Source organism: Heterodontus francisci, chromosome 7 (genome assembly GCF_036365525.1).
Source record: "Heterodontus francisci isolate sHetFra1 chromosome 7, sHetFra1.hap1, whole genome shotgun sequence".
NCBI classification, from domain to species: domain Eukaryota; kingdom Metazoa; phylum Chordata; class Chondrichthyes; order Heterodontiformes; family Heterodontidae; genus Heterodontus; species Heterodontus francisci.
Genome location: NC_090377.1, coordinates 37,882,151 through 37,894,896, shown reverse-complemented (window position 1 = coordinate 37,894,896; position 12,746 = coordinate 37,882,151). Strand labels below are relative to the sequence as shown.

The window sequence follows — 12,746 nt, the reverse complement described above, 5'->3', positions numbered from 1 at the left end:
CCTATCCCAAAACACAAAATGCTACTTTAATATTGTGTGATTTCGAGCACAGGTGAGCTCTCCTTGATTTGTGTGGCAGGTTGGTGCAATGTGCAGCAGAAAGCATTGTGCTGCCCTATTGTTGCTTGTTCCAACTGCCAAGATATCTTTTTGATCTAGGTGCTTTTATTTTGATTGTATCCGTGAAGTGATTGAACTTTCACTGCTTAGTCAATCTTTACAACTGAGGTATCATTAGAAGTCTGAAATGTCATTCTGAATTTTATAAGCGTGCTGCCAAACATGCGACTCATTCGCCGCTGAATCCCCATGATCACAGAATCGGTACAGTGCAGAACGAGGCCATTCAGCCCATCGTGTCTGCACCAGCTCTCTGAAAATGCAATTCCCTCAGTTTCATTCCCCTGCCTTGTCCCCATAACCCAGCACATTCTTCCTTTTCATATAACTGTCTAATTCCCTTTTGACTGCTTCAATTAAACCTGCCCCCACCACATTCTCAGGCATCGCATTCCAGACATTAACCACTTGCTGCGTGAAAAAGCTTTTCCTCATGTCACTTTTGCTACTCTTACCAAATACTTTACATCTGTGCCCTTTCCTTCTCAATCCTTTCACAAGTGGGAACAGTTTCTCTCTATCTACTCTGTCCTCTATTAAATCACCTCTCAGCCTTCTCTTCTCCAAGGAAAACAGTCCTAACTTCTCCAACCTATCTTCATAATTGAAATTCCTCATCCCTAGAACCATTCTCGTGAATCTTTCCTGTACTCTCTCTAATGCCCTCATGTCTTTCCTCAAGTGTGACACCCAGAATTGGATACAATACTCCAGCTGAGGCCAACCTAGTGCTTTATACAAGTCCAACATAACTTCCTTGCTCTTGTACTCTATGCCCCTATTAATAAAGCCCAGGATACTGTATGCCTTATTAACCACTCTCTCAACTTGTCCTGCCACCTTCAATGACTTATGCACATATACATCTAGGTCCACTACTCTTTGTTTCCTGTCACTCAGCCAATTTTGTATCCATGTTGCTACCAATCCTTTTATTCCATGAGCTACAAGTTTGCTCACAAGTCTATTGTGTGGCACTGCATCAAACGCCTTTTATAAGTCCATGTGCAGCACATCAACAGCATTGCCCTCATCAACCTTCTCTGTTACCTCCTCAAAAAACTCCAGCAAGTTAGTTAAACATGATTTTCCCTTAAGAAATCCATGCTGGCTTTCCTAATTAACTCACATTTGTCCATGTGACGACTGACTTTGTCCCTAATTATTTTTTCCCACCACCGAAGTTAAACTGACTGGCCTGTAGTTGCTGGGCTTATCTTTACACCCTTTTTTGAACAAGGGTGTAACATTTGCAATTCTCCAGTCCTCTGACACCAGCCCCGAATCTAAGGAAGACTGAAAAATTATGGCCAGTGCCTCTGCAATTTCCACCCTCACTTCTCTCAGTATCCTTGGATGCATCTCCTCCAGCCCTATGCATTATCCACTACAGGCAACCTATCTAACACTTCTTCTTTATCAATTTTAAACCCCTCTAGTGTATGACTTACCTCCTCTTTCAACATTGCCTGGATTGCATCTTCTTCCTTGGTAAAGACAGATGCAAAGTATTCATTTAATACTTCAGCTATGCCCTGTGCCTCCATGTGTAAATCCCCTTCTGGTCCTGAATCGGCACCACTCTTCCTTTTACTACCCTTTTACTATTTATATGCCTGTAGAAAACTTTGGGATTTCCTTTAATGCTAGCTGCCAGTCTCTTTTCATGCTCTTTCTTTGCTTCTCTTATTTGCTTTTTCACTTCCCCTCTGGACCTTCTATATTCAGCCTGGTTCTCAATAGTATTTTCTACCAGGCATCTGTCATAAGCACACTTTTTCTTCTTTATATTAATCTCTACTTCTTTTGTCATCCAGGAAGCTCTGGATATGTTTGCCTTACTTTTCCCCTTCAAGGGAACATACCTTGACTGTGCCCGAACTATCTCTTCTTTGAAGGTAAACCATTGTTCAGCTACCAATTTTCCTGCCAGCTTTTGGCTCCAATTTATTCACCCAGCTCCATTCTAACCCATTGAAGTTAATTATTCTTATCCTGACTGCTCTTTGTACTTTTCCATAGTCGGCCTAAACCTTATGATACAATGATCACTATCCCCTAAATGCTCTCCTACTGATACTTGATCCACTAAGCCCATCTCATTCCCAAGAACCAGGTCTAGAAATGCCTCCTTTCTTGTTGGACTGGCAACATACTGTTGTAGAAAATTTTCCCCGAACACACGCTAGGAACTCTTGCCCCTCACCTTTACTCTACTATTATCCCAGTCTATGTTTGGATAATTAAAGTCCTCCATTATAACTAACCTATAATTTTTGCACCTTTCTGTAATTTCCTTGCAAATTTGTTCCTCCATGTCCTTCCCACTAGCTGGTGGCCTGTAGACAACACTGAGCAATGTAACTGCACTTTTTTTGTTCCTTAGCTCTAGCCAAATTGATTCTGTCCTCCACCCCTCTGGGACATCCTTTTTCTCCAGCACTGCAATGCTCTCCTTAATCAATATTGCCACCCCTCCCCCTTTTTTCCCTTAAATACTGGCTGGCCCTTCTTTAAGCCAGATATTTCGCGCGGGGGCTCATTTAAATGGAGGGGGCGGAACAACTGCCCCCGATGACATGGGGGGGGGGGGGGTTGCTCCATCCCCAGCAATGGCGTAAGGCACCGCCGCGCAGGCATCGGTGCCATTTTTAAAGGGCTTCGAGCCCTTACCGACAATTTAAATTTGTAAAGTTACTCGGAGGGCAAATTAAAAGTTATAACATTTTTACCAATCAAAGCCCTCCTTCCACCCCCTCAAAGACCATTTAATGCATTTTACACACACAAAAACTTCTCTTCTCATCACCAACGTTGCCCCCCAAACTTTGTTACCTTTGCCTTCAACCTCTTCCCACCATCCCCTCAACCAATGGAAACAGTTTTCTCCACTCCACCCCCCGCCACCCTGAAAATTTCACTCCTCCCCACCAGTGTCACACCTCAGATCGCTGAACGGAAATCCGACAGTGCGGGAGTTCTGGCCACCGGCTGGAATATTGGTGTGGGACAGCTGTCAGATCAAGCTAAGTTATTTTGCATCTATTTTAATCTATTTTAATATTTAAATGAAGGCCCCGCTCTGAACGGTTTGGGGGGAGGGGCCACACCGAGGTCTTGCCGCTGCTGATAAAATGCGGCGCGGCCTTCCCAGCGTCGGGGGTCGTGGCAGGCGTCTCCCGGAAGAATTTTACGCCCCTCCTCCTCCCCCCCCCCCCCCAACCCCGCCACGACCCCCGACATTGCAGGACTGGTAAAATTCAGCCCTTCATGTGTCCAACTTTTTGCTCAATGCTCAGCATTATTTTTGACTTAGGGCAGTTGTTTGTATCGTCATTGCATCTGTATAGTGCTTACAAAAGAATACATAAGTACTGATAATAAAGGCTTAAAGCACATCAAACTGCAATGTGCTATATATAGCTCTCATCATTAATTCCTTCTTACCTGCTGAGACCACTGTTTCTATTCCTGTGCCATTTATGAAGGCGCGCTTTATAAACCGAGGCTTTAAATCAGTCCAGTAAATTCGCTCTTCTAATGCATCAAAATCAATTTTTTTAACTTGACTGACATCAGGATCAGTAAATGGTGTTATGTAGTTGTAGTATGGATTATCAACATCAACCCCACGGATTTCTGAATTTCTTGAATAAATAAAAAACTCCTTTTGCTCTGCACAAAGTAATGAAAAATCTCAATATTGTTAAAAGGCATTTTAATGCTGATTCTGCTTAATTCTTGATGTCACATTAAGAGCAGCAAGAGTTGTGCATTACATGTCAAATTCATCAGACATATCTAAACACTGAAATTCAAAGAGAAAAAATACACCATGAAAATGAAACCAACTTTTTCTTCTTCTCTCTCGATTTCAGAAATGTTTAAAAAAAATCCTTTAATCTTCACTTATTTTCAATGAATCACCTATTAAACACATATACCATGAAATCCCTTCCATCCAAAATAATATTAAAAACAGCTCTAAGGCTGTGTTAGCACAACCTAATTTTTTCTTTCATTTTATTGCCAGTTTGCAAGACAAATATTTGAACTTCTGTTTAATTAACTTTGACAAAAGAATTGCTTTAGTTGCTATGGGCCACAATATTGAAAATCTGTTCAAAATGAATATGCCTAGAAATTTTGTTAAGCATTCAGTGAGATGTGGAAAGTGAAACAAAATTTTACTTTAACTGCACATTTGGGTGCCAGTAAGTCAGTATAATTAAAGCAAACTTATCAGCTAAGGTCAGTTCAATTATCCATTTTAATCTTTCTTTTTTTAAGTTCAGGTTATGGCAAGGCAAGACTGTCTTGAAAAGAAAGAATGAACCTGCATTTCCAAAACACCTTTCATCTCCTTGGAATGTCTCAATGCACTTCACAGCTAATTAAGTACATTTGAAGTGTAGTCACTGTTGCAAACATGGCAGCCAATTTGTGCATTACAAGGTCCCACAAACAGTAATAACTGCCAAGCTAATCTATTTTGGCAGTGCTCGTTGAGAGATAATTGTTGGCTGGGGCACCATAGGATCTTTTGCATCCACCTGAACATGCAAAGAGCATCAGTTTAACATCTCATCACAAAGGCGGCACCTCCAATAATGTAGCACTTTCTCAGTATAACATCAATCAACCTAGATTATGGGGTAGAGGTTCCATTTTAGGTATAATCAGCAATCTTGGGTGACCAAGACTGGGAACTGAATAGTCAAGGATATTTGACATTTAGGAAGGACAGGCTAAAAGGAAAAGGAGGCTGTGTTGCACTGATAATAAAGGATGATCAGTATATTAGAAAGGGAGGATGTCAGATCGGAAGAACAAAATGTGGAATCTGCTTGGGTGGAGCTAAGAAACAGCAAGAGGCAGCAAACATTGGTAAGAGTTGTTTATAGGCAGATGGAATATAATGTGGAAAAATGGGAGGTTATCCACTTTGGGTAGGAGGAATAGATGTGCAGAGTATTTCTTAAATGGTAACAGATTAGAAAGTGTAGATGTACAAAGGGATGTGAGTGTCCTTGTCAAGAAGTCACTGAAAGCTAACTTACAGGTGCAGCAAGCAATTAGGAAGGCTAATGGTATGTTATCATTTATCGCAAGAGAATTTGAGTACAGGAGTAGTGAAGACTTGCTTCAATTGTATAGAACCTTGGTTAGACTACACCTGGAGTGCTGTGTCCAATTTTGGTTCCCTTACCATAGGAAGGCTATTATTGCCATAGAGGGAGTGCAACAAAGGTTCACCAGACTGGTTCCCGGAATGGCGGGACTGTCTTATGAAGAGGGATTGGGGAAACCGGGCCTGTATTCTCTAGAGTTTCGAAGAATGAGAGGTGATCTCATTGAAACCTACAAAATGCTTAAAGGGATAGACAAGGTAGATGCAGGTAAGGTGTTTTCCTTGGTTGGGGAGTCTAGAACTAGAGGACACAATTTCAAAATAAGGGGGAAGCCACTTAGGACAGAGATGAGGAGAAATTTATTTACTCAGAGGGTTGTGAATTTTTGGAATTCTCTACGCCAGAGGGCTGTGGAAGCTCAGTCATTGAGTATGTTTGAAGCAGGGATTGACAGATTTCTAAATACCAATGACATAAAGGGATATGGGGATACTGTGGGAAAAACACATTGAAGTGGATGATCAGCCATGATTGTATTGAATGGTGAAGCAGGCTTGATGGGCTGAACGGCCCACTCCTGCTCCTATGTTCCTATGTTCATAATCCGGGGGCGAATTGTGCTAGTATTCTGAAATTAAGTTATGATTCAATTTGCCACTCAAAATATCAGCCTAACCACAAATGTAACCAGAACCAGTGCAATTGGGTGACGTTTAAGAACATAGGGCTGAATTTCACCAAGCCCTCGACATCAGGCTCTGTGGCGGGTGGGGGGGGGGGGGCGGGTGGGGTGACAGATAGGGCCAGTAGATGTCCACCCAGCCCAATCCTCTGTGAGGCACTTTGGCGGACATGCCCCTGCTGGGCAATGGGACCTGGATTTCAATATTTATATTAATTACATGCATAAATTTAAATGGACTTACCTTCAACCTTCCGGGCCCGCGCAATCTACAGCGCAGGGGGCAGCACTCCTGCACCTTCAGTTTCCCATCCGGGGAAAGCCGGCCTGATAATGGTGGGGAGGGGGAAGGAGTTAATATTTTTAATGCTGGGTGCGCCGTGGTGGGGTCAAGTAAACATAATGGATATAGGGGATTGTGGAAAGGGGTGAACTTTAAATTTTGTGCAGTCTGGGGGGGGTGGTGGTGGAGATCAGATTTGAAAGGTAAGTGTTTTGGGCGGGGGGGAAGGGCAAATAGTTCATGTAATTGTTATTGGGGGGTGGGAAAGCGGCGTTAGAAATTTATTTATTTAATTTTGGAGGAGTATATCTTTAAAAATTCAAATTGACCGGAAGGGCTGACTGCCCTTTAAAAATGGCGCCAGCGCCTGCGCACAGGCAGCTGATGCCATTGCCGGGGATGGACAGCCACCCCCTCCACATGATTTGGATGGGGCGGGGGGGGGGGGGGGGGGGGGGGGCGCTATTTAAATGAGCCGCCGCACTTGCATTTTTTTGAGCTCACCGCTCTCTAAAATCCAGCCCATAATTTTTTCTTGCATTAAACAATATTCCTTGATTATATTTACGAGTGGGGGTAATCTGTAAAATTTTATTAATATAGCTAAAAATGGGTTTATCACAAAAAATAAGCATTTTTAACAAGACTGTCTAATCCACCGCCTGCAAGAAACCTGATTTTATGTAATTAAAAATGACTTACAAAAACTATACAGAACCATTTTCTAATTCCATTGGTGTTACAGTGGTCAGTTGCCCAGTAAATTAATTATTTAATATTAAAAAGCTTTTATAAGTGCTTATTAATGCCATTGCACTGAACATAAAAGCTTATTTTAAGAGTCTCCTCGACGGCCTGCAAACTGGTGCAATTGGCAGAAACTTGCCATGATAATTAATTCGATCTGTGAGCAATTTTGTGAGTGGGGCTGCCTTCCAACAGGAAGTTTCCTAAAGCAGTGCAAAAGATCATGGCAATTCATTTTGCACTGGATTTAACTTGCGCTTGAATTGTGCAATCTTGTGCACTAGTTTGGGCAATTTTGAGCTAATTGCACTGGAAACACTAAAAAAACCTAATGGAAACATTGAGCTGGATTTTACCAGCCCCCTGACATCAGGGGTTGTGGCAGGGGTCTCGGAAAATACCTCCAGGAGAGGCCTGCCATGGGCCTCGACGCTGGGAAGGCCCCACCCCATATTACCGCTGGCAGCAAGGTCTTGTGGCGGCCTTCGGCGCACGGCGACGGGAACCCCATTTCAATATGGAAATAAGTGTTAATGAATGAATTAATACTTACCTCATCCCAACTGCCGTCCCGCTCTGATATTCCGCCGGTTGCCGGAACTCCCGTGCCTTTGCGAAGTGGAACACTGATGGAGAGGGGGGAGTAGTTATGTTTTCAGGGCGGTGGGTGGAGTGGGGAAAACGCTTGTGATTTGTGGAGGGGATGGTGGGACAAGGTTGAAGGTGAAAGTGAATAATTTTTTGTGGGGGGGGGGGGCGGGGGAGGTCAGGATTGGAAGATAAGTTTATTTTGGGGTCAGAGGGCAATCAATAAAGTCTTTAATCCATGGGGCAGGGGATGGGAGAGGGGCTTTAATAATTTACTACATTTTAAAAATTAAATTTATAGTGATTGTTCCCTTAAACATGTAAATTAACTGTAAGGGCAGGAAACCCTTTAAAAATGGTGCTGGCGCCTGCGCAGTGGCGCTGGACACCATTGCCGGGGACCGAGCGCCCACCCCGTTCACATCATCGGGGGTGGGCGTTCCGCCCCTCCATGTAAATGAGCCGCCATGATCCGCAGAGTGACTCCCACGTGTGCGCATCACCACTTTCAAAGCTCACCACCAAGATCAGCAGTGGGCTGGAAAGAGTTCGGCCATTATCCTTTTTTGCTGAAGTCCTGGAGTAGGGCCTGAAACCGTCACCTTCAAAAAAACTTTCCTCACATATATACGTTAATAGATGGTCTAATGCACCGTGAACCAACACACATTTTGAATGAACCTCCCTGCAATGTAAAGTAGGCACTTCATCATTCTTGTTGCTGATTGAAAATCGGTTATGAGGCTTTATTTTGATTTGACAGATTTCTAGGCACTTACCATAGCAGTTCTTCTCATCGGGGGCCAATTTCATTAGATGAGGACATGTACACGCAACAGTTCCATTGTAATTAATCAGGCACAAATGAGAACATGGCCCTTTGCCATTATTAGACTCACAAGGATTTGGTGCTGTAATTATAAACACAACTTCATCCATTATCAAATTTTCCTGTTACAGTAATAATCCAGCACACAAGCATAAACAACAATTGTAGTATTCTAACAAAACTGTGAAGAACAAGCAAACATAAGATAGAAATTGCATAATGATGACACTGCTGATCTGAAACCACATGGACTTCATGGCTGGAATTTTACGGTGGATGGACAGGAGCCGGACTCCGACGTGAAAGTCAGTGGCGAATCCGCTTCCACCTAGCCTGGGGATGGTCCCATATTTTACAGATCCCCAGGCTTTAATTGCCCCGAGGTGGGACTTCCACCCAATTGAGGGAGGAGGTCCCGCCTCAGTGAGCTGCTGGCCAATCAGCGGGCGTGCAGCTCTTAGTCCCAGCAGCGCCACCGGGATCGATGGCCACTGCTGGGACTGCAACCAAGCCGACGTCATGGATCGAGGAGGGAAGGTAAGTAGGGGCATGCTTCACCAAGCGGATCAGTCCTTTCCTGGTGAGGCTGGAGTGGTCCTTTGTGGGGAGGGGGGTGTCTTGGGTCCCGGGGATGGGTTGGGAGGGGGGGGCGGCCCTCAAGCGGGCAGCTTGTGCCCGACTGCCATGCACTCCCCCCCTCCCCGGGTCACAAAAAGGCTGGCAGATATCGCTGGGCGGCCTTTCACATCCCCAGCACACCCATCTGCCACAGGTAAAACACCCGTGGAGGCCGGCGAGGGCCCTTAAGTGGCCATTAAGGGTCTTGATTGGCCTCAGGCGGGTGGGCCATTTCCCACCCCCCCCCCCCCCACTGACCTTCGTAAACTTGTCTGGAGGTGGAATCGGGGCAGGTAGGCCTCCCAGAGCCTGACGCTCAATTTTACGCCGCCCCCACACCACCACCGACCCATTGGGGCAGCATAAAATTCCGGCCCATTGGACAAAAAAATGACAGAGGAAAAGATCCCATTAATACATTGTTCCTAAAAATCCATATTGTGATTGAAACCTATTAAAGCAATTTCTAAACCAACTCAATGTCAAATAAAGATTTAATTTTGCTCTTTCATCCCACAAGTGATCCCACTTAATTCTTGAAATAGGTATTTTCTAAATGCTTGGCTTTATTGTTAAAATCATTAAAGCCATATCACTGTATTGATTAGTCATTAAAATACACTTAGAACAGGAGGGCAGTTTGCATACTTAAAGTGGTCAGCATGTCGTGAAGTTTCTATTACTTGACATGCAAGGTGTGCTAAATGTTATGTGACTGATGTTTAGTGTCCATTACTACAGAAATTCCCATATTCTTCAGGAAACTAAACATATATAGGTAAGCAAGATGAGATTTATTTGTGAATTCATGGGTTTTCCAGCACACCTCCAAGGTACTAAAATGAGCATCTTAACAACTATTTTTTGCAGTCCTTATGCTGAACAGTACCTGCAGGTATTCTAATTAACATTTCACTTAAGGAACCAACAAAATGAAATGGAGACTTGCATTTATATAGTGCCAATCATCTACTCAGGAGTCCCAATTTTGAAGTGTAGACATAGACACAATATGGGAAATGTGCACAAAAAGTTCCCTTCAATAGCAATGTGATAAGCATATAAATTGTTTTTGTGGCATTGGTTGAAATAGTGCCATAGGATCTTTTATGTCCACTTGAGGGGGTAGACAGGCCTCAGTTTTACACTTTATCTGAAAGACAGCACATCCAACACTGCACTGGAGCATCAGTCTAGGTTTTCTGGTGTTTTGAAGTGAGTGATAATATTTCTGCCTCTGAGTCAGAAAGGTTGGGTTTGAGCCCCACCCCAGATAGCCCCAGTCAGCAGAGACAAACGCTGGCTCTAAGTACGGGTTTGATGCTTGGGAGGTGAGAGACATATTTACATCCAATGGTGCATGTGCTCCCCCTCCCCATTGTAAAGGGTACGTTGGCCTCTTACACTTTGGTTGAAGACTATGTAGAAGAAGGTATTCTATGGATAAAAATGATAAAGAAGGCAATGGAAAACCACCTCAGCTGCTCTCAGTAGCTCAAGAATCTCATGTTTGTGACTTGAATTAGCACCTGCCCTTGGGCAGAACACAACGGACAGATAGAGAATTATTTTTTTAAGTGTGCTCTGCATTTTTAAAACATTCTTTAGAAAGAGAATCCCTGGCAAAACTTTGATAAATATTTGAGTAATTTCAGAAATATTCTCCAATGAAATTATGTTATTTTCAATGTATTATTTTGACAATTCCACAAAAGGACATTGAAGGTTAGGTTCCCCTTACTGTTGAAATATTTGGGAAAGATCCTTGAAAAGATGGTTAAGTACTAGCTGCTAATATGATTTGTTTCTGTATTTTTAAACACTGCATAGCAATTCAATATCAGTTAAGTACATAGTCTACATGCTCTGTCAAGGCTGTTCTAAAGTTTCTGGTTGCTAATTGGATTAATGGCATTACAGCAAAAACCTAAAGATATTGTGACTTGCAAGAACATTTTAGGCTTTTAAAGCTTACCTTTAAGAATACATTGCTCTTCAATGAATGCATTTGAAGCACAATCCATTTAATGTTTTTTAAAAAAAAGAATTCAGTGAAGGTTTGAGAGTTGCAGTTACGTGATCTGTTCACATATTCTACTGCCCTCAGCTAGTTGCTGCTAATCACACTGCTCTCATCTAACAGAGCAGAGGTCAGCATCATTTGCAACCAACACATGTAAACAACGGCAACTTGCATTTATATAGTGTCTTTCACCCAGACATTTTTAAAAAGGTGCTTTACTGAAGAAAAAAGTAATTAATTGCTCATAATTTGATCTATTTTAAACCACATTTCCAATGTGCTTTGTAGAATGTAGTGCCCTTTAATGGTCTAATATTTATGAGGCATTCCAGCTTGCAGAAACTGTGATCATTACTAGCTTAAAAGAAATTATTATTGATCCAAATTAAGTGTGGGATGGTAATAAACAGCTCAGGCCAGTGTTTAACAATCATTTCGCCTTAACAAAACCGTGTTATGACTACTGTTATCAAAATGGATTTGTTGTACTGGACAGTGTCTGTTTTGAAATGTTTAAACAGTGCTTTTCCTAAAAAAAACAATAGGAATCTTTTTGAGCTCATGGAAAGAACAAATGGACTTATCTGCAAAACTGTAATTGACTTAATCATTGTTTATTCGATTAATTTACTGGATATGCTTTATTGCAATAGCCCTGGGATGTGTCATTAGCAGATTGTTATTCAACCTGGTATGCACAAGCAGTACATAGTCAATAAAACCTGCAAGATGATTCCTCAAAACCTGAAGGATCAGGAAACAAAATATTAAAGAGGGGCATAATATAGCACCGAGACTTTTTGAGCCTAACAATATATTTGTTTTGCTGAAGTGACTCAATTTGCTGCTGCTGAATTCAGGGACAGGAATCTCAATAGGAACCTAGGCTTTTTACACTATTTTTACAACAAGAGATACCATGATACAAACAGAATACATGAAACAAAGAAAGAAAAAGTCATTCTAAGGTTAATGCTGGCAGGATCTGAATTGGTACATACAGAAAAGATAACACAGATCCTTGCAAGTAGCCAGTAGAAGATCATGTGCACAGAAAGAGTAGTCTTCATCACTGCTATACTATTGTTTTCTCCGTGAATTGAAATGAACTCAAATCTTGTATGTTTATTGAGCATATGTGCCTCTAGATGCATTGAAAATTGAATTAAGATTGGAAGCCAAGATGTGTCTCACCTAGCTACCATATGTTCATTAAGTATAGTCATGTTGTGAGAACGATAAGTAATGATGCATTGTGGAACTATTAGTATTTGTGGATCATAAACCAGAAATTTCACTTCCTGAGAATCAACTATATGCAAAATGTCACTTTATGGACCTGTGGCATTTAGTAAACAATATGTTCCAAGTAACATGAAAGTCCATGCCTCCACCTGAATGTTAATCAGTAGCACGCAGCACAATTTTTATTTCTGTCCTTGTATTTTAATGGTTAGCACATGTCTGACTTTAACCAGGATCAGTCACAGTATATTGTCTCCACAGGAAGAAATACTAGAAAATTTTGTTTGAAACCTCCTGAGATATCACTGAAAATCACAGGTCTATAAATAGACCTTATTCAACTCTCTTGCAAACTTTTATGCTCTTTAAGTGGTGATAGAAAACTTTCAGTTTCTATGAAATAAACATATGGCTCAAAATTCGCCGCAATGGAGAGAAGACGAGAATTGCCATAGGTTAGACCATTGAGCCAGTTAAGA

General features: G+C 42.1%; 1 protein-coding gene across 4 annotated transcripts in view; it reads right to left on the bottom strand.

Annotated features, from left to right (window-relative positions):
* Nucleotides 1–12,746, bottom strand: part of LOC137371926 (low-density lipoprotein receptor-related protein 1-like) — a 1,827,029-nt gene that overhangs the window by 677,754 nt on the left and 1,136,529 nt on the right. For all 4 annotated transcript variants that reach the window (XM_068035008.1, XM_068035009.1, XM_068035010.1 and 1 more), the window contains exons 28-29: nt 8,332–8,463; nt 3,568–3,795 (exon numbers count right to left, since the gene is read on the bottom strand). In XM_068035008.1, the coding sequence (XP_067891109.1) occupies nt 3,568–3,795; nt 8,332–8,463 (360 nt within the window). The remainder of the gene's footprint in view (nt 1–3,567; nt 3,796–8,331; nt 8,464–12,746) is intronic.